Genomic DNA, 20,367 nt, shown 5'->3' with positions numbered 1-20,367 from the left:
ACTTTGACACTTACCAGACTTCTAGACTTTGGACCCGAACCCTACAATTAAAGCACAAATAAAAAAATAATAATAATAATACAAATAATATATTTTTCAAAACTATATATATAACCAAAACAAAACAAAACAAACATAAACTAAAACATAGTGTAAAACTTTTTGGTTTTATACATTTTTAGGATCGTTAAAGGAGAGGAAATAAAAGACTGAGAATAACTTCTTATTTTTCACATTTTATGCTATTAATCTCAACCTTTGATTTCTTATCATCCAACGATCCTAAAAAGTATAAAATTAAAAGTTTTACACTGAATATAAGTGAATCTTAATATATATATATATATATATATATATATATATATATATATATATATATATATATATATATATACATGAAATTCGAGTGACTATAATTCTTGGTAAATTGGTCGTAATTAAACATAAAACATTATAATCAAAATATTAAGATATTACTATTGTATTAATTATTAATTCAAACGTTGGTTGATAGTTTATATAGGACGTTTTGAAGCATGTAGATCAAATTATTCTATAAAAAAGAGACAAGATACTGGAACAATTAAAGAAAAAAAGTTTCCCTCTATCTCTAATTGAAATGTACGATGGATGTTTTTAATTTCCATATCCGGTCTGTTTGTTTCATTGAAAATATTTTTCATAAAATGAATTATATCTTTTGAAAAATATTTTTATGGAAAATGTTTTATAGTGTTTGGAAGACTGTGTAAATCATTTTTCACTAGTTGATGAATTTTTTAGAAATTATTTATTGCAAATTTAAAATATAATAAATAATATTATTGATTATAAAAACTTAATATTATTATTTTAAAAATATTATAATAATTTATTTAATAATATTTATGCCAATATTATTATTAAAATATTATTTCTATAATTTTATAAAGAAAAATATTAACTCTAGTATATTCTATTAAAATAAAAATATGATAAATTATATTGAATATCTATAAAAATAGACATATTTTATTTTAAAATTATTAATAAATATATTTTAAGAAATTTTTATAATATTATTAGACTATTATATTAATATTAAATACATAAATAAAAGTATTCACTATTAAAAATTCAATAATATTATTTTTAAGAATTGATAAATAATATAACTTTTATTAATAATTCATTATATATTATTAAAATAAGAATATAATAGTATCATATATTATTATAATATAATTGAGTATATTATGGTAATAATAATAATATTATATTACGTTATTAAAAATATTAATAAATATATTTTAAATAAATTAATAATTAATATTTTTATTAAAATGATACTAAAATATCATATTATTATTAAATTTATAAAATAATATTATTTTGAGTATTTATGGTTTGAAGTGAAAAGTTTAGAAAATTACTTACGAAAAATTAAAACGTAAGTTACTTTATAGAAAATGCAAAGGAAATTTTGTTGACCAGAAAAATATTTTACGTTGACCAATCTATTTTCCTCTAACCAAACATTGAAAAGTAAGGAAAACATTTTTTAAAAAATATTTTACGTGACACAAACGAACCTAAATAGCTATGTGAATATTCTTCTAAAAGAAGAATTGAAGAGAAGGTCTTCTGAATCGGAATTAGGAATTTTTTACCTAAATATATTTTATTAAAAAATATTTCTTATTATGAGCATTAAAATCTGGAATGCTTAAATTGGCATTCTTTTATATTACATAACTAAATATGTGTTTTTGCAGGACTGTCTTATTTTAATGTGGCAGAAAGTGTATTTAGTACGTAGTAGAAAGTGTATTGTACATAAAGTGTCTTTTGTTAATGTGGTAAAAGAAGCGTTTTGCAGTAAGCGTCTTATGTTATTAAAGTCCTTTTCCTGGTATACCCAAGAATTGTAGTTGTAATTCCATGTCTTCTGCTTTTACGCCTTTAATATGGGTTCCTAGTCCTATATACCCTATGGTGTTGAGGCCAGTGGGTCTTATCCTGGAACCAGTCTAGGGTTAGGGTTGCAGGCAGACGAGAGGCTATTTTCTTGGCACGTGTATGGGCTATGATAAGGCATCTTTCTTTGATGGCAGAGCTTTCAGGTGTAAACAACGTCTGAACATAAATTTGGTTGAAAGTATTGACCATTTTATACGTAGAATGTCAGATTGCTCTGTTTGTTGATTTTTTTAACAGTGAAAACGGATATGAAATCAGTACACGGTAGAACTATAGTCACGACAGCTGTAAAGACAGCTTCTCTTATATCTACACCTACAAAACCCAACATCCCACAATCACTCAATCTATTTATTATTTTGGATATGTAGTTTGGTCAAGAAGCACCTTGGGTTGGTTGCAATTTCAATGAATTTAGCCTGTTTCCTGTAAACCATTTACTTGTCTCGTAAACAACTTGCCTTAAAAATCAAGTAAACTAACATGTTAGTCTCATATATATGTGTATAGAGTACATGAGCATTGTCATGATGAGGTCGGTTGTTGGTGAAACCTGCAAAAGGAAAGCCAGGAGCTGTTCCACGACCCCCACTAATTTCAACATCAGTTAATATGATTTCTAGTAAGAAAAATAAAGGATAAATTAGTATTTAGTCACTCAATTATTTTTGTGGTTCAATTTTTGTCAGTAAACTATTTTCCTTTCAAATTCATACCTAAACTTATGTTTTTGTTATATTTTGGTCAATCACTATATATGTTATCATAATATAATGTCACGTCATCATTGAAAAATATAGAAATATCACATCAATAATTTTGTTTATTTTTAATGACGGATGACTAAAATAGAACACAAATTTAAGTTTACGTATGATTTTGAAAAAAAAATGGAATCATGAGAATAGTTGGGAGATTAAATACATAATTTATCCATAAATAAATAAATAAATCAAAATTAAAATTAGTGTGGGACATCGGTGCCATATGTTTTTGTTAGAATTAATTTTGAGGTCCTCACATTAATGGTCAGTTGAAGATAATCCTCAAAGATTGAGCAGATTAACATTGGTTGAACGCCGAGCAAACATCACTGCAAGAAATCTGGTGAAGGATAAGAGCATGACAATTGTTAAGCCCTTAAACTTTAGGTCACATTTTTCAAGGGTAAACTATCTATTTAGTCACTGAACTATAGGGTCAAATTTATCTTGGTTGCTAAAAGAATTATGGATTAGGTCATTTAACTTTCGGTTTGGTGTCAATCAAGTCACTTACGTTAAATTTTAATCGAATTGATGATGTGGTTAATTTGTATTGGTATAGTAACAATTTCAACCCTTGACATTCACACGTTCATCAATTTGGTCCTTTCTTTTAGATTTCATGTTTAGGAATGGCTGGTTATATGGTCCTTTCTTATATAATCCACAATGCACCAAATTATGGAGTTAAGCCCATATCAAATTTTGGGCATAACCAAACCAAACCAAACCCGACCCGTAGTAGCTCAGCCTCTTTGCTGCTTCCCTAAGATAAAACATTGGGTTAAACCCTAAACCCTCGCTGGTGCCGTTTTCCCAGAAATTCCACACCCCAAAACGCACCTTCCCATATCTCTCTATTGATTTCAGGCTTTGTTTGTTTTTCCTATTCAGTGCCCTAACTTGGGTTAGACTTTAATTGTGGTTTGAGAGTTCACGGAGTTGTGGGGAAAATGGGGTTGTATCCGAAACGTTCAAAAAAAGCTAGAAGCAAAGATGTGGACATGGAGGACTTTGACGATTCGGAAGATGAGGAATTATTGGTTAATGGCGAAGAGGAAGAAGAAGAAGCTGAAGTAGATGAAGATGATAGCGAAGAAGATATTGATGACGACGACGACGACGACGATGAAGAAGAAGAATTAGAAGATGATGATGACGACGATGGTGGAGAAGATGGAGAAGAAGAAGAGGAGGAGGACAAAGATGGTGAGATGGAAGAGCTTGAAAAAGAGTACAAGGAGCTTCACAGCAAGGAGCAGTATGTTAAAGCGGATTTATTGCTTTATCTGGGCTTCTAATTTTATTTCTGCTTCACTTTACGTCGTTTAGTTACAATACACATGGATAGATTTGGGTTTGGGGAAATATTGAATTATGTTTTCTTTAAGATTACTGTTTTTATTTTTACCCTTTTATTCCAAATTAGAGATATATTGAGGAATCTCAAGCATCATAAGGATGAAGATGTTAAAAAGGGTGAAGCAGTGAAGAACCAAAAGGTATATACCCTCTTTCTTAGCGTTCACATAAACGTGACTTCATTGATGTTTGGCTTATTTCCTGTAACTCTTGATGATTATTGTTGATAAATTTTGCTATTTATATGTATGCTTATATTTTTGTGTCTGTCTGTGTGTGTGTATTTGTGGGAGCTATCATAAGTAAATCTCAAACTTCTTCCTTATTTTGCCAAGGCTCTTTGGGATAAAACTCTTGAGTTCAGGTTCTTGCTTCAGAAAGCCTTCTCCTGTTCAAATAGACTGCCGCAGGTACCTTTATTTTCTTTTGTGTGGTGTATTTTGTGTTCTTTCCTTGATTTGACTGTTTTGTTTATGTATTCGAATTAGATTTATATGATGACTTTTCTATCAGGACCCTGTTAGGTCTTCATTTTGTGCTTCAGATGAAGTAGTCAGTTCTGCCTATTCGGACCTTATAACTTCGTCAAAGAAGACTTTAGATTCTTTATTGGAACTGCAGGAGGTATTCCTTTTCTTAAGAAACATTCTGTCTTCTTAGTAAATTTTTTGCTTATTAAACATTGAAAGCTAATGCTTTTAACAACCTTACCATGAAATTCCTTTTCCTTTGAAATCTTCTTATTGTTACTGTTGAATTGTCATCAGGCATTGCTGGAGAACAATCCATCAATTGCTCAACCTGTAGAGGGTATGACACCAAGCTTTTTTCAAATTGTGTCATTATACTTTTGAACTTGAATATCTATCAATTTATGTGTTGCACTAAATTCGGTATTTTAGACTGTATAGAATAGTTTGTTTTCTGTTGTTATTTTTAGCCTCTAGAAGATCCTTCTTTAATATGTCACTGCTGATCTATCAAATTTGTTTCCTATTATCTTTTTGTTGTTTGTTTATTTTCTTTTTCCCTGTATGATTGATTTTAATGTGCCACGTTCACTAGATAATTGCTTAAACATTTAAAAAACAAGCAAATTATTAAGCCTGCACATTATGTATTACATTAACCTTGTGTTCTACTCTTAAGGTATTGGTGCTCAACCATCTGAGAAGCTTTCTGGAGATTCTAAGAACTTGGACATGGAAGATGATGAAGAGTGGCTACAGATTTCTCAGATGAATAAGAGGTAGCTCTAGCAAATTTTAGATCACCATTCCTTGTTGCTCAATTCGAATTGATATTCTGTGTTCAGTTGGAAATATTCATATTACAATATTAATTGGCTAAATTCCTTATTGTAGAAAGATTGAGGTGGTCATTTTCGTGACTTTTCTTGTTTCCATTCTTCATACAACACCGTTTTTCTTAATTGTTTTTCTTGGAGTATTTACCAGTGCTATTCTACCATGCTCTAGATTGATTCTGATTCCAAGTCTTTGATTCCTGATTTTACAACTTTAAATTAACAGTGCCAGAGATGCTATGCTTAAAGAGTATAAGTCTTTGTCATTAGTTACAGATTGTTGTTATGGACTCTCCTCAAATTGTCTTGTCTTGGAGTGTTTACCAGTGCTTTAATATTCATTCACCTATTGCTTTTATGGGTTTGACTGGCTTGGTCATGTATTTGTGTTATCCTTTTTCTTCCAAATTCTGTGTCTTCTTTTTATACTTGATACTCTCCTTCAAATAATATCTCTTGATACGAGCATTTAACTGACAATTTTAATGCTCGAGTCCTGCAGAATAGCTGCTTTCAGAGATAAAGCAGTTGACAAATGGCAGAGGAAGACAGAAGTCACAACTGGTGCTGCTGCAATAAAAAAAAAATTGCAAGCTTTTAATCAGGTTTGATCCTTAGCTGACACTGGCTCGCTGATATTAAATCCGTGCCCTATTGGATGTAAAACGAAATTTGCTTAGTTCTTTTCCTATGACAGAACATTAGTGAACAAGTGGCAGCCTATATGAGGGATCCAACTAGAATGATAAAGCAAATGCAACAAAGAAGATCAACAATTGGCATATTTGGGGCTGTAAGTTACTAAATTCTTGTTTGAGGGTTCTGAATTTGCATAAAACATTAGACATGGCTCTGGTGTGCTTTCTGCACAATTATTTTTCTTTTTCATGTTTTCTTCTATTATTTACCCCACCTTTATTGGACAGGTTACTGAGTCCGGTAGTAGTGCTAATGGAGAGGTAATGTGATTCTCTTTATTACTCTAGGCTTTAATAAATGACATGGTGTTTGTATTTCAATGTTAAGGTTCCGGCCTCACTGACATACCATGTAGAATGCATGGTAGGCTATATGGGTTTGCTTTGGAGGATGTAATTTTTGCCTATACCATTTAGTATTCATGGTAGTTGAATAGGTATACACCAATAGTATACAAAGAGAAGCTTGTTCTTAAGGTCCTGTTCGGATAAAACTTAGAGGAAAGTAAAGTCGTTGATGGTGAAGTCATGGGGAGTGATAGTCAGTATTTAGCCAAAGTAAAATGATGATGATTTGGATACGCTAGAATATTGCTTTTGTTATCAATACATGTTCTCTTCTCCTGTCAAAATTTTATCTTTGAATCGTTTGTATGCTCAGGAAGCACATCCCGAAGGTGATCCCGAACTTCTGGATGATTCTGAATTTTACCAGCAGTTGCTGAAGGAATTTTTTGAGACTGTTGACCCAACATCGTCAGGTAAATGTTCTCTAACATCTTTTAAAAAATTTCTTGCAATATGAAGAATATTTTATTTTAGTTAAAACATTACTACTGTTCGACCGCAGAGACGGCCTTCTATGCCTTAAAAAGACTGCAAACTAAGAAGAGAAAAATAGTTGATCGTCGTGCATCAAAGAGTCGAAAGATCAGGTAAGTTTTTCAAATGTGATTGGATCGGCACCTTGTAATAAGTAAAGTTAATCTAAGGTTCGACACTTTTGTGTTAAATAACACCCTTTCAGGTACCATGTTCATGAGAAGATAGTCAACTTCATGGCACCGGAGCCGATGAAACTTCCTCCCATGGCTCCAAAGTTATTTGAGAACTTGTTTGGACTGAAAACCCAATAACCTAATGCTGAATTCTGATACTTTTTACTGGCCATTTGGAGTTTTGTAGTGTTACTTGTTTTGTGATATTTAATGAGCAAAAGATATGTTTTACTATTATGTTTAATCAATTTTTATCATGTCTCATAATCTTTATCTTTATATAAAATCTACACATTACAATAAACAGATCTCGATAATTGATCTAATTAGTCATTTTTAATTTTCAGATAATTTTAAATATTGATATTTACTTATACAATTTAACATAGTAAATGAAGATATGGATTACAGTATTATAAACAGTGGAGGAATAAACTTGTTGTCGGTTATCGAGCATGTCATTTTAAAATTCAAAAATTTTTAGATTATTTTTTTTATTTATTTTAAAATTTTATTTGTATCTATACCGAATATATTTTTTTAAAATATGTTTTCGATCTGCCACTTACTCTAATTCCTAACACAGGTCAATTATTTTGTGCCAGTAATTGTTCATTATATGTCCCATTGATACAGACACGCACATATTATATGTTTTTTTATTTAGTTTAATACGGCAAATAAACATTTATTTTAGAATTTATGATATTTTTTTACAGTGATATAGAATTCATCATGTCGAGGTGACGAATTTTTTACTTCGATTTGATAGATTTTAATAAAAAAATTATATTTTATTAGAACTCGTTAACTCGAGGTGACGAGTTTGAATAAAAAATATTTTTTATTAGAACTCGTCACCTCGACATGACGAGTTCTAATAACACTGTAGAAAATATCGTATATCCCAAAATATAGACCTAGATGTCCTAATGGGCTAAGTAAAAAACCCGTTATCCTTATTGGGCCAAAAAAGCCCCCTCCGGAGTTCCTTTTGTTCTGTCCAAATTGTTTTCAACCTTCTCATCCTATAATAATTTTTTTCCATTTTTGAGAATTTCTCATCCTATAATAATATTTAGTTTATATATAAATTTGGCATATCAATAATTCTTAATTAAATAATTCAAAAATGATAAATAAAAAAATGTTTTATTGACAATGTGATTTTGTCACAATTTAATTATAATATATCTTTAATAATTATAAGTGTATATCAATAAAATAGAAACAACTTAAAGATCATAATTTAATTATGATATATCTTTAATAATTACAATTGTCTGCCAATAAGTGTTGGTTTAAGAGCTAAGCAACTTGATATCGTTTAAGTAATGTCTTGAGTTCGATTCTTTGTGTATGCAGAAAATCTCTGCTGAGAGACTCTCCCACCAAAATTAGATATGTAACGCAGGTCGACCCGGATAAGTTAAGGTGAAACGTTAGAACAGGTAGAACAAAATAATAATAATAATTACAAATGTTTGTCCATAAAAGAGAAACAACTTAAAGATCTAAAGTAGAAGTAAATGAGTAAAAAATTGAATTAGAAAAGAAAAATAGGATAATAATGGCAAAGTATGATGAAACAGAAAAGGGATAAGACAGAAGAAAAATGGGAGAGTAGAGAAGAGAGAGGCAATTGGCCTGATCCCTCATATTGAGAAAGGGTTGTTCACCAGGCGTACCTAACAGCCACGCTTCTCACTTCTTATTTGTGCACCTCATCCCCATCATTATTATTATTATCTTCATTGCTTAAACATGGCTTAATTACGCTCATTAATTATCCTATAACTCAGCCGCTAAAATAAGCAGATGCTGTCGCCCTACTTGCATGCATGCATGCTTAATTAATTTACACTATTTAAGGTCTCGATGCTTAATCTTATCTATTATGATCTGGATCTTAATCCCCTCTTCTTTTATTATTTTTTAATCATTTCAATCCTATTTTATTTAAAACAGAGATTATTCTAAACAAAGGCTGAACCCCCAAATTTTAGCATCAACGACATGATATTGATTCTTGAACAGTGACAACGATCTAAGTTACACTTTAGGGAATCTAATGATTTGCATTATCTATTAAAGTTTGGTCACAGAGAATAAATTCCGGAATAAGAAGGATGGCAGATTCTGTGAATTTAAGTCAAAAGATGTTGGGATTTCTTCCTGGTGAACCAATGAGTTCATCTTTGAGTTATGAAGATCACGATTCTAGTCGTGTACTTATATTAAGAAGTAGTTTCACAACACAGAGAGAGGAAGCAAGGATCACAATTATGTGCCATTTCCTCATACAACATAAAATATAAGAGCACAACAAAACTTAGAAGATAATCATTAATGGCCGAATCTTCCATAAATTATTACTAGTGCCAGATGTTCTTCTTTATTGTAGCTGAGATGCAAACCCAATCCTGCATATCAAAACAAAGGTTAAATAATGGAAGATGCTGCAATTTGAGCAATGTGAAAAGTGCTTCACATGAGAGGAAAAAAAAACCAGAAAGTTGCTAAGAAACTGGACCCCTTTTGTGCATATATTGTTAAAAACTATGTAAATGGGTCCTCATGTAGGAATATACTGGTTTGGTTACCTTGGGCTAATTGGCAGAGGACCTATAGGGGAAGGGAACTTGGCCGGACTCGATGTACTTGACATCGGCCACGAGCAGCTCGTAGTGCTTCCTAACTTCGTCAGCAGTTTTCCCTCCGACAGCCTTGGCGACATTGTACCAACGGTCGGGGGTGTCCTTGTCGTAAACGGCCAAAGCCCTTTCGAAGTCTTTGTTCTGCTTGGCAGTCCATGAACCAGACCCACGGGAGGACATTGAGCTCGATGCCATTATGTTGATCACTTGGGAAGAAACAAGTGATGGAATGGACTGCACAAGCTACAAAGGGGATGGTATGAGAAAAAGAGTTGGCAATGACTGCTCTTTTATAGGCAGTGGGGAGAGGTGGTCTATATGATATCAGTTGGCGTAGAAACCTTGGAAAGAGAATTTGTAGAATTTCAGTGATTTGTTTCCTTTGGAACCACAAGAATTGTTGGAGGACCAAGAAGAAGAAGAAATGCAAGAGAATCAGTAAAACAAGAAACAAGTGTCTTAACAGTCAATAATATACGTATGCTGGCAATCCAAAGTCCTTTTCTTGGTTTATATTATTCTGCCAATGATAAGATGCATGGGAAAAATAAGAAAGTTTTTTTGTTCTTCTCCTTAGAATAACCAAGTAAAGCCTGTTCAGGCTGATATATATCAGAAAACATGGGAATTACTGTGTAAATATATGTGCATGCATGGATTGATCAAGGGGACGGTTGAGGGCAGTTATCTCTTAAAAATTTTATATTATCACATATTTTAATTATTTTCTTTATATTTTTTTATCAAAAATATATTTTTGACTCCTAGCATTTTATAAATTCGTTCACCTCTAAAATTTTAAAAATCCATCTCCTAACATAAAATCCTCCTGTCTTTATTTGTGTGCATGTTCATTTGTTGTCAACTTGAGCACTATTTACAGTTCTTTACCATTACATGCAGTGAAAGATAAATGATCACAAAAATGGAAGGTTAAGATTATGAAAATAATGTCATTTTCTATAATCAACCTGATCTCATTACTTAGATTAATACAAATCAAAATAAGAAAATGACACCAAAATTCTGGGGACAGACCTAAATATCTGTGTTGGGAATAACAAATCAAATCTACAAAGCATCTGAATTCAAGAGGACGGTGGGATGACACACCATGAGTTTAACCTGCAAGTTTTAAGAACAACAAAAAGAGAATTTTAAGCCATGCAAGTTGAGTTAGGGTTAGCCCCAACCTATATGGGCCTATCCCTCACTAAAATTCCTGCCACTAGTTGGAATGTATGCAAAATTTTATATCAACGGACAAACTTATAAAATTTTAAAAGTGAAAACAAATTATCAATAAAAATACAAAAGAAAATATCTAAATTATATAAGAATTCAAAATTTACAAAAAGCGATTTCCTCGCAAGCATCTCCTTCAATCCATCCCCGAAGACTTGTCATGAGTAGAGTCCCATTCAATTCCTCTACATTTGGGAAACCATCTTGTATCACCATTCCTTTCAAATAATTTTACCACTGTGATTTCAAAGTTGGCATACCATGAATTGTGTTGGATTCGACAAGGTGCCGTGGAACTAACTGAGAAAAATCAATGTAAACCGGAGAATTATCGTTAACCCTTTGTTGTCTCAAGAATGTCAAGTTGCAGGAGGTCATATTCATGGATGCTAATGGGGCTGCATGTGATGATTGGTTGAAAATTACCCATGCAACTTTCAAGTACGAAAAAAGAAATATAAAAAGAAAATAAAATGATGCTTTTGGATGTTTGGAATCCTTATCATTCAATCTAATCCCTTTTGAAACTAATATATAATATGAGATGAATCTACGAGTATTGGATAATCACACTTCTGGAAATTTCAAATTCTCATCTAATCTAGTTTCTTTTTGTGTTTTCTTCTAATGATTTAATTTTACATCTCTTAGATTTTTTTAATTCCGTATTTTTAAATTTTTAATATAATTTTTTAAAAGTTCACATTTCTAACATAAAATCTTGTATTCGTAGGTGAATTGCTTTTGATCTTCCAAGGACCTTGTTTCTTTTGCCAAATGGTCCCCTTCCTTTGAAATTGGAGCAAGAGATTAGGTTCTTGTTATTTGATAAATTTAGCAAGTTTAAATGGAGGTTACGATGGCCTCTAAAAGAATTCTTTTGATCAGCTACCACAGAACCAGGAATCTACAACTTTATACTGAAGGAAAAAAACTCCAAGAGAGTTTACTAATTACAATATTGCACACTTGCATCACCCTCGGAATACTAAAATATAATTTCTTTTATGTAAAATTTATTTTATAGATTAACTATATAAATTTAGATTTCACAAATCACAATCTATCTATCGAGGTTTTGGGTTCGAACAATGCGTATGCTTAGAAGCATAAACGTTTATTGTTAAATGGTTAAGAATCTTTAAATAAATATTACCTTGCATTCACCCTAGATTTATATAAAAATAATAATTTATAAAATTTTGAATTTCTTAGGTATTAATCTTAGAATACAAGGTTTTAGGGGTTTGGATTCAAATAGATAAGATTATAGAGTTTAAATCAAATAATTTGGTTTATTTATTTTATTATAATCTCTCAATATATATGTCAAATTCTGATTTTGATTCCTCTACTATAATAAAATTAAAAATTTGATTTAATATAATTTAAAATATTAACATGAAACATTTTCCTTAAAACTGCCATTTTAACTAATTATGCCGACATGAGGGGACGGCGCTAGGCGACAGACCAGGGCCTTGGTTACCCAAAAATGGAAAATTTGTTGTTTAGTCCCTTTAACAAATGCAAGGTTTTAAATTAGTGTAACAATAGAAACATTTTGTGCCCAAACGATAACTTTATAATATAATTCTTCCAAAAATCGTAAAATTTTAAAATCAATACAATAATAAAATATTATTTTTACACCTCAAATTTCTGACTTCGTTCCGTTGAGTGGATCTTTTTTTTTTTGGGGTAAGAATGAGTGTTTTTAATAAATAAAAAAATCCAATACTTTAATTGAAATAATTAAAGCTGTTAAATATTTGAATTAAGTAATGATAATATAGAAGAAGAGTGATCATATTAAAATATAAGAACTAAATCTTATATTAGAGGGACCAAAACAATAATTTGATCTAACAAATATGAAATGGATTTTCATCAAATTTACGTGAATTCTTTTGTAATGGATGTTTCTAAGATAAATCTATTTAACATCTTAAAAGAAAACTAAATTTAAATATTATATTGTAGTCTACCATACTAAAATACATTGAATTCTAAATTTAAATATAATATAAAAACCAAAACCATAATTTGTTTTTATTATTAGTATGAGGTAATTATAACATAATATTTGTTTAAAAAACTTTCAACCATTTGATAATAAACGTTCGAACATCCTTACAAATATTGTATTTAAACTCGATATCTTTAAAAATAATAATTATTCATTCGATTACTAAAATAGATTAATTCGTATATAAAATCGTAATTTAAATGAACAAATATGACTTGATTTCCATTTGAAAGCTGAATCACCAGAAAAGGAACCTTTTAGGTGGGAAGGTCTAAGGAAAACAAAAGGTATATAGGTTAATAGGGGAGCATATGCGAAAGGAAATGTCAATTACAGTATATTAAAGGGTATATACCACATTATTACATGTATTAAAAAAGCACACTAATTTTTATGGGGGTTTAATTAATAGTATTCATAGAGTATTGTAAATGCTCATTCTAAAGGGTGATTCTCTTAATTCATTTTTTTCATTCATAATGTTAGGATTTGAGCTTCTAATCTTATATAAGAGATCTAATATCTCATTTCACTAGACCAACTGATTATTGATGTCATACCAAATTATTTGATGGAATTAATAAAATAATATTTTTATCTAGAGTTCCAACTCCACCCTTCTTAAAAAAATATAAAATCTCGTTCACAAGATGAATCTATAATTTGAAATTTGATTGGATTGAATTGTATTTTTTTTCATATATGAAATTAAACACTCCAAGTAGATAAAACATATGTGGCTTGAATAAGGTTGCCAAAGATGTGTGATGTATTAGAACACGATCCCTATGCAAATTGGATATAGGTTCACCAATGGAACATGTCAATGATTGATAAACTGATGTTAGAATTTAAATGAAATTGTATTACATATATGTATTTGGTCGTTCGTAGGCTGATTCGAATGTTGGAAGATTCAACGAGACCAAACCAAGATATTGTGGGGGCAAAAGATGCTAATGTTCTTTATGCTGATCTTTGTGATGTCGTTCTCGTTAAAGTGCTGGTAATAATGTCAAAATGCCGGTTACTGTCTATTTCTTCGTGCTTTTTTTGCAAGCAATTCTACGGTTAATGTTGTGTTTTTACTCCATTGATTCATTTCCACTTCCACATTTTTGTTAAATTAAGTAATATTTTTTTTTCAGGATAAAGTACACAAATGGTCTCGACTATAGGATGTTATTTTGTTGAGTCTATTTATTATTAAAAGTTGTAAAATGATTTTCCGACTATAGGACGTTGCTCGGCTATTAAAAGTTACACAATAGTCACTCGACTATTTATATGTTTCAAACTCGTCTTTTTCTATTAAAAATTTGACATGAGATTCAACAAAGTGGCATCACATAGTCGGGAGACCATTCATATACGGATGCTTTTACTACACGTTTGGCATGATTTAATTATTTTTTATACATCTGGAGTAAATACAAGACAATATCTGTTCAAATACTCTCAACCAATTAACTATAAACTCTCATACCCCTGTCGGACCTATGACCTCTAAGCAGGCTAGTCCCAAGAAATATATGAACCCAGTGCTACTTTATTAAAATGAGACCCCTAAAATATATTATAATAACGTAAAATTGTAAAATATCAAATTTTAAGAAAATTGAAATTAGGATCGATATAAATAAGATTTTTTTGTCCGTTAAACACCATAAATTTGTTGATATTTAGAAAGAATTGATTACAATTGAATTGTTGAGATAATAAGGAAGAAAATTAGAAGTGTTTTTTTTTGTTAAATATGGCCAAGAAAAATATTTTTTTAATTAGAATATTTTTTTAAAGTATGACCCCCTAAATTTTATGGTCATGTGACGTATCACATTTTATAATTGTTAATGAATATGCCTGCCTCTAAGGAGAATAATGAGTCATTTAACCACTTAGGCCAATTGATTCATGCCGCATGATTTAATTTGAAGAAAGAGAATGAATACATATTGTGTTTATTTTGAACAAGTATTATTTTTTACTAAGTTTTTACTGATATTTATAATTTCAAGTTTAAATTTATGTTATGATTAAGAATTAAACAAAAATCAAATAACGGGAAGGATTAAGTTGTCTATTCAAAAAAATAGGGATCCGTTAAGGGGGTGTTTGGTTCAAGGAATGTGGGATTCCCATGGGATTCCCATGGGATGGGAATCCCACATTCCCATGTTTGGTTGGCTGGTAATCTCATTCCCGGTAATGTTTTATTACCAATAGTAGATTTTTTGGGGTATATTACCGGGAATGTCATTACCTCCCTTCCCTTAGGTATTGTAACATTACCGGCGTTTTGGACTAAAATGCCCTTAAATTTTTATTTTTTTTCAAAAATATCATTCTTCTGTCATTGAATAATAAAAATTCTACGAAGGTTAAATTACAAATTTATCCTTAAATTATTTTAGATTTACAAAAAAAGTCTATAATTAAAATTTTATATGAAGTTTAGGGGTTAAATTTTTTTACCCTTTCATTAAATTTTTTTTTATATTTTTAATTTTGTAAAAAAATTATATAAATATTATGAATTTAATTTTTTAAAGAAAATATATAAATATTTTACAATTTGTAATATTATACAAATATATATAATAAGGACAATTTGGTCAAATATACATTCCAATAATCTTTTATTCCTTTGACCAAACAAGGTAATCTTACATTCCTGCTAAACCAACCAAACACAAAATACAACATTCCCAGTAATCCTATTCCCTGGTAATCTTTTATTCCCACTGGTAATCTTACATTCCGTGAACCAAACGCACCCTAAGTATTTAAATCTAAAATAAAGATTAAGTTGAGTAGGATTTAAACTACTAAGGACTAAAACAATCACTAGACCTTTATGGTAGAGCCTTCCATCAGTCCTCTATTTTTTATCAAATGGTATATTTTAGGAAAGGTTAAACTATATTGGAGGTCATTTTTGTTTTGCACATATCTTATTTTGATCATCAAAATTTAGAAAGTTATGTTTCAGTTATTAATTTGTTACAATTTGAACACTAGGTCGTTAACTCGTTATGTACTTGGTCAAATTCATATGTGTGGGAAATAAATAGCACGCTGAGCGACATGCTCAACAATACTTAAACAAGTATAACAAATTTATAATATAACATGTGTTTTTATAATTCAAGTACAAAATTATAATAGCAATTCATTCATATTAAGTATCTTCGTGAAATTAAGGATTGGTTTGGTATTACTTTTGAAAAAATACTTTTAGAAAATGTAGTTTAAAATTTAATTGTTTAAAATTACTGTTGAATAATGATTTTAAAAAGAAATTTTTTTTATTTTAGACATTATATTATAAATTTAAAATATAGAATTTAAAGTATATTTACACTTATTATTACTATAATATTAAATATATATCAAATTAAACTATAATAAAAATATAAAAGGCAATCAGTTTACATCAATTTAGATTATTATACTTAAAAAAAATCTTTGAAGTTCTATCAATTCATATCTAACAATCTATCTGAACATTAATAAAAAAAAATAATTAATAAATAATTATATATATGTACGTGTATCAATTTAAAAACAAACTAAAATTAAATGATTGAGGATAAAAATATAATTGCATCTCAAAAGTGATTTTTTACAACAAAAGCTAAAAATTTAAGCTTTTGTGATTAAGTTGAATATCGCTTTTTCAACCATAATTTTAAATCGAATTTAAGTAAATCGAATTTTAAAAATTTGGTCATGGAAAATCAATTTTCCATTACCAAATTAACCCGGCCATAAAGTATTTCATGAAATCTTCTTACAAATGTTTATTTATTTTAACCTTTCTTGTAAATTAAGCATGTTTAAGGTAAATGTATTGTTATTGAAAATTCAGGCGGGTAAATCTGGAAGACGTACAGTTAGTGACGGATTCAGAAATTTAAAAATAAATTCGATAATTTTTAAAATTCATTTTCTTTAACGAAATGATTATGTAAATTTCTTTATTTTTTCTCATTTCCTTTTTTTTTTTTTTATCTTTCATTACTTGAAAAAATTGAATCTCTGAAAATACAAATCAAAATCAATCACATTTGTTTGAAAGAAATTTTACTTATATAAGATTTAAAAAATGTATAGATCAATTTCTAACTTGTTTTCTAAAATTATTGCAATTATTCATAGTTACTATTAGGAAAATATTTCCCACATAGATTTCAATAAAAACACAAATTCAAAAACTTAATTAATTTACAGTTGCCTTAACCAAGCAATCCAAATCAATATCAAAATTTTCTCTCATACCTTTCTTTCCATCTATGTTATTCCACCAGTATTTAAACGGTTGATCGGTTGTTTCAGATCGAACTTTATAGAGACTTATTATGGAGAAACCCTCCGAACACATTTGTTTCATTCGCAAACATCAAGATTCAAATTTACGACCTTGCTTAAGGGATCTAGTGTCTCATTCTACCATACCAACAAATACAACAAAATAATAAAATACCAATATATCATCTTTTATTTCAATTTAATGGAATTCCATAGAATCTTATAATTCTTAATTAGTTGCATGAGAATCACTTTCCATAATGATTCAGACTTAATTTAACTTTTGAAAAAAAAAAATTGGTCCTTAAACTTCATCTTAATAAAAAAAATTAGTTCATATCAGCTTTCATATTAATGAAATCTTTAAATAATGTTTTGTTAATCAAATTCTTCAATTATTCATGATAATCTTTTTGAAAAATTACTATTTTGTAAGTATATACATGATCATTAAATTATGTTGACATGATTTTTCAGTCATTAAATTTTAAATTTTTGTAATTGAATCAAAAGTGTAACGATAATTTTACAACTTTCAAAAGTTTAATAACAAAACCCTAGCAACTTGTCAAAACAAAACCCTAGGCTTCTCGAGTCTGGGGTTCCTAGCCACCTTGCAAAAACGACAGATAACGCTGGTTTCCCAACAACCAACGACGTCCAAAGGGCAACGAGAAAAGTTAAGAATCGTTCAGAGGAAGTAATAACTGTGGAAGAAGATCACATGCAGGAGGAAGAAACCGATAACTCTGCCGCACCAGCCATCGACCTCGTTGTAATAGTTGATGCCATAAAGCATCCATGGCTGCAAGTAATCCAGGTAAAGAAAAATCTCCCATCATACCAAACTGCGAAGAGGATATCAACTTCCAAGAAGGCGATATCACTATCGACACAACAGGAACCTACCCGAGAATCAAATTTTCTGATCGAGTACACAACATCATTGATCAAAGTATGAAACAGAATAATTGTCCGTCTCCTGGGGGAAAAATCAGATATAAAGCGCTCTGGAACAGAATCAACACACTCTGGCAACTGCTAGGTAATATTAATCTAGTTGATTTGGATAATGATTATTACTTAGAGAAATTTGAAAGGTTGGAAGACTATACAAAAGTTCTAACGGAAGGCCCTTGGGCGATATATCTCACGGTTCAGCCTTGGAGTAGAAGCTTTACCACATCGGAAAAGCATCCATGGCATGTGATTGATTGGGTTCGTCTCCCAGGTTTGCCCTACAAATACTATACAAAAATTTTATTTAGGGCAACCGCCAATATGATAGGAAAAGTCATCAAGGTTGACTATAATACCAATGCTGGGGAAAGAGGCAAATTTGCTAGATTAGCAGTGATGGTTGATTTAAACAAGCCCCTCATCCCCTGCATCGGAATTGACGATTTCGTCCAAAAACTTGAATATGAAAGCTTGCGTCAAATTTGTTTCAACTGTGGCCTTTACGGACATGCAAAAGAATCTTGTGAAACCTCAACTAGTGATCAAACAAATCCGACAAAACCAGCCAACCAACCCCAAATTACACAACCCCCCAGTGATGGTGCTGATCAACGCCCATACGGGCCTTGGATGGTTACGGAGAATGGAGGAGGGTGAAACTTCACCAACGGTTCGCTATTCTCCAATCAGAAAGTAACCAAACGGAACCAAACTTAGAAGACACCTCAAAAGAGCAACCAAACCCGGTCACACCTAACTCCCAAAGGAAGCAAAACCAAATCTCGTAAGGACAACAAACCAAGTACAAGCAACAGCTCCCTACCGAAAATTTATAACGCCCCCAAGGGAACAGTCACATATGACGATAGCAAAGAAAACGATCACCCCATCCTACAAGAAGAAAGCTCATGGGTTGATGTACCAATCAGAGATGCAAACATGCAGCAAATGGACATTCCCTCCATCAATCAACATGGAGAAAAAACTCAAGTCATATTCAAAAGCGGAGCTTCTATCAATACTCACCAACATTGGGAAAGGAAACCATGCAGCTATTTCAATTAGGGAAGAAGAAGCAAATCTGTCGTACTCTCAACGATAGCGCCAAGCCAAGATGAACAGCAACATGCATAAAGCCAATCGTAAAAATTTGAAAATAAAAAAACCCAAGGAATATAAAGCTCCCAAAGGACCCCTGCTTTCAGATTTGATCCAAAACTTTTCATCACAGCTAGATGCCCCATCCGCTCCCAACATATTAGAAAAAGCAGGACCCCCTCCTGATCCAAAGGAACCGGCTATTCCAATGGATCTTGTGGATAGAGGCATGAAGATTGACAGAGCTCAAGACAATGATATATAAATACAAATACCCAAAAACAGATCTAATAAGCTTAAAACTCGCATAATCCAGTGTGATCACGTAAAAATCACTAACAAAAATATTTTAAGACTAAAAAATAATCAAACTTCACAACAAATATTAGCAAGGAGAAAAACAACAAAAATAAATTTTATTTTGAAAACGAAAAGTGAAAATAGCAATCGTGCTTAATCACAGAAATGAAAAACCCAGAAAAAAAAATCAACATGTATAGTTGAAAGGTTTACACTTGCAAGTAAATCTTAATCAAAGAAACACAAATTTTTGTCTAGTTTCTAGAAAAAAAAATGGAAAGTACAGATCTTAAGAATGAAAACCCGCAAAGAAAACCAATAGGCAGAGTATAAATATTGCCACTAACAGGTAGATCTGGGTGAAAAAAAAAGAAAAATGAAAAATCAAAGTTGAACTTAAGAGAAGTTAATAAATAGGATGATAAGCAAAGAGAAGCAAGAAAAAGAAATACAAAACCGATGATGCCTCAGCTGCTGCTACAAATGAAGATGCTCCGGAAGAGTCCTGTACAAAAGGATCGCGGCAACAGCTTGAAGAATCGAAAGAATATAAAACCTGGGGGGAGAGGCGTTTGCAGTGGCCGCACCAACCACATTGTCCTACACCCCACGTAAGACAAACGAAGCAGCTGATGCTATGGAAAAATATGCATGGACTCTCCAGGATGGCTTCCACAAGT

General features: G+C 30.8%; 2 protein-coding genes across 2 annotated transcripts; one reads left to right on the top strand and one right to left on the bottom strand.

Annotated features, from left to right (window-relative positions):
* Positions 1 to 3,526: 3,526 nt before the first annotated feature.
* LOC120134462 (putative uncharacterized protein DDB_G0270496) lies at positions 3,527 to 7,307 on the top strand. The gene is made up of 12 exons (XM_039150901.1): positions 3,527 to 3,984; positions 4,153 to 4,225; positions 4,421 to 4,495; positions 4,599 to 4,709; positions 4,853 to 4,895; positions 5,235 to 5,334; positions 5,894 to 5,996; positions 6,089 to 6,184; positions 6,318 to 6,350; positions 6,751 to 6,850; positions 6,940 to 7,024; positions 7,117 to 7,307. The coding sequence occupies exons 1-12, from the start codon at positions 3,677 to 3,679 to the stop codon at positions 7,223 to 7,225; spliced, it is 1,236 nt and encodes a 411-aa protein (XP_039006832.1). The 5' UTR covers positions 3,527 to 3,676; the 3' UTR covers positions 7,226 to 7,307.
* A 2,149-nt stretch (positions 7,308 to 9,456) lies between these two features.
* LOC120134466 (protein RADIALIS-like 1) lies at positions 9,457 to 9,968 on the bottom strand. Its single transcript, XM_039150904.1, has 2 exons — positions 9,692 to 9,968; positions 9,457 to 9,512 (listed from the first exon to the last, which is right to left on the bottom strand). The coding sequence occupies exon 1, from the start codon at positions 9,937 to 9,939 to the stop codon at positions 9,697 to 9,699; it is 243 nt and encodes an 80-aa protein (XP_039006835.1). The 5' UTR covers positions 9,940 to 9,968; the 3' UTR covers positions 9,457 to 9,512; positions 9,692 to 9,696.
* Between the last annotated feature and the right edge of the window lie 10,399 nt (positions 9,969 to 20,367).

This window comes from Hibiscus syriacus, unplaced genomic scaffold (assembly GCF_006381635.1).
Source record: "Hibiscus syriacus cultivar Baekdansim isolate YM2019G1 unplaced genomic scaffold, ASM638163v2 tig00110597_pilon, whole genome shotgun sequence".
Lineage (NCBI taxonomy): Eukaryota > Viridiplantae > Streptophyta > Magnoliopsida > Malvales > Malvaceae > Hibiscus > Hibiscus syriacus.
The sequence above is the reverse complement of the archived record's forward strand: the minus strand, read 5'-3'. Positions and strand labels throughout refer to the sequence as shown.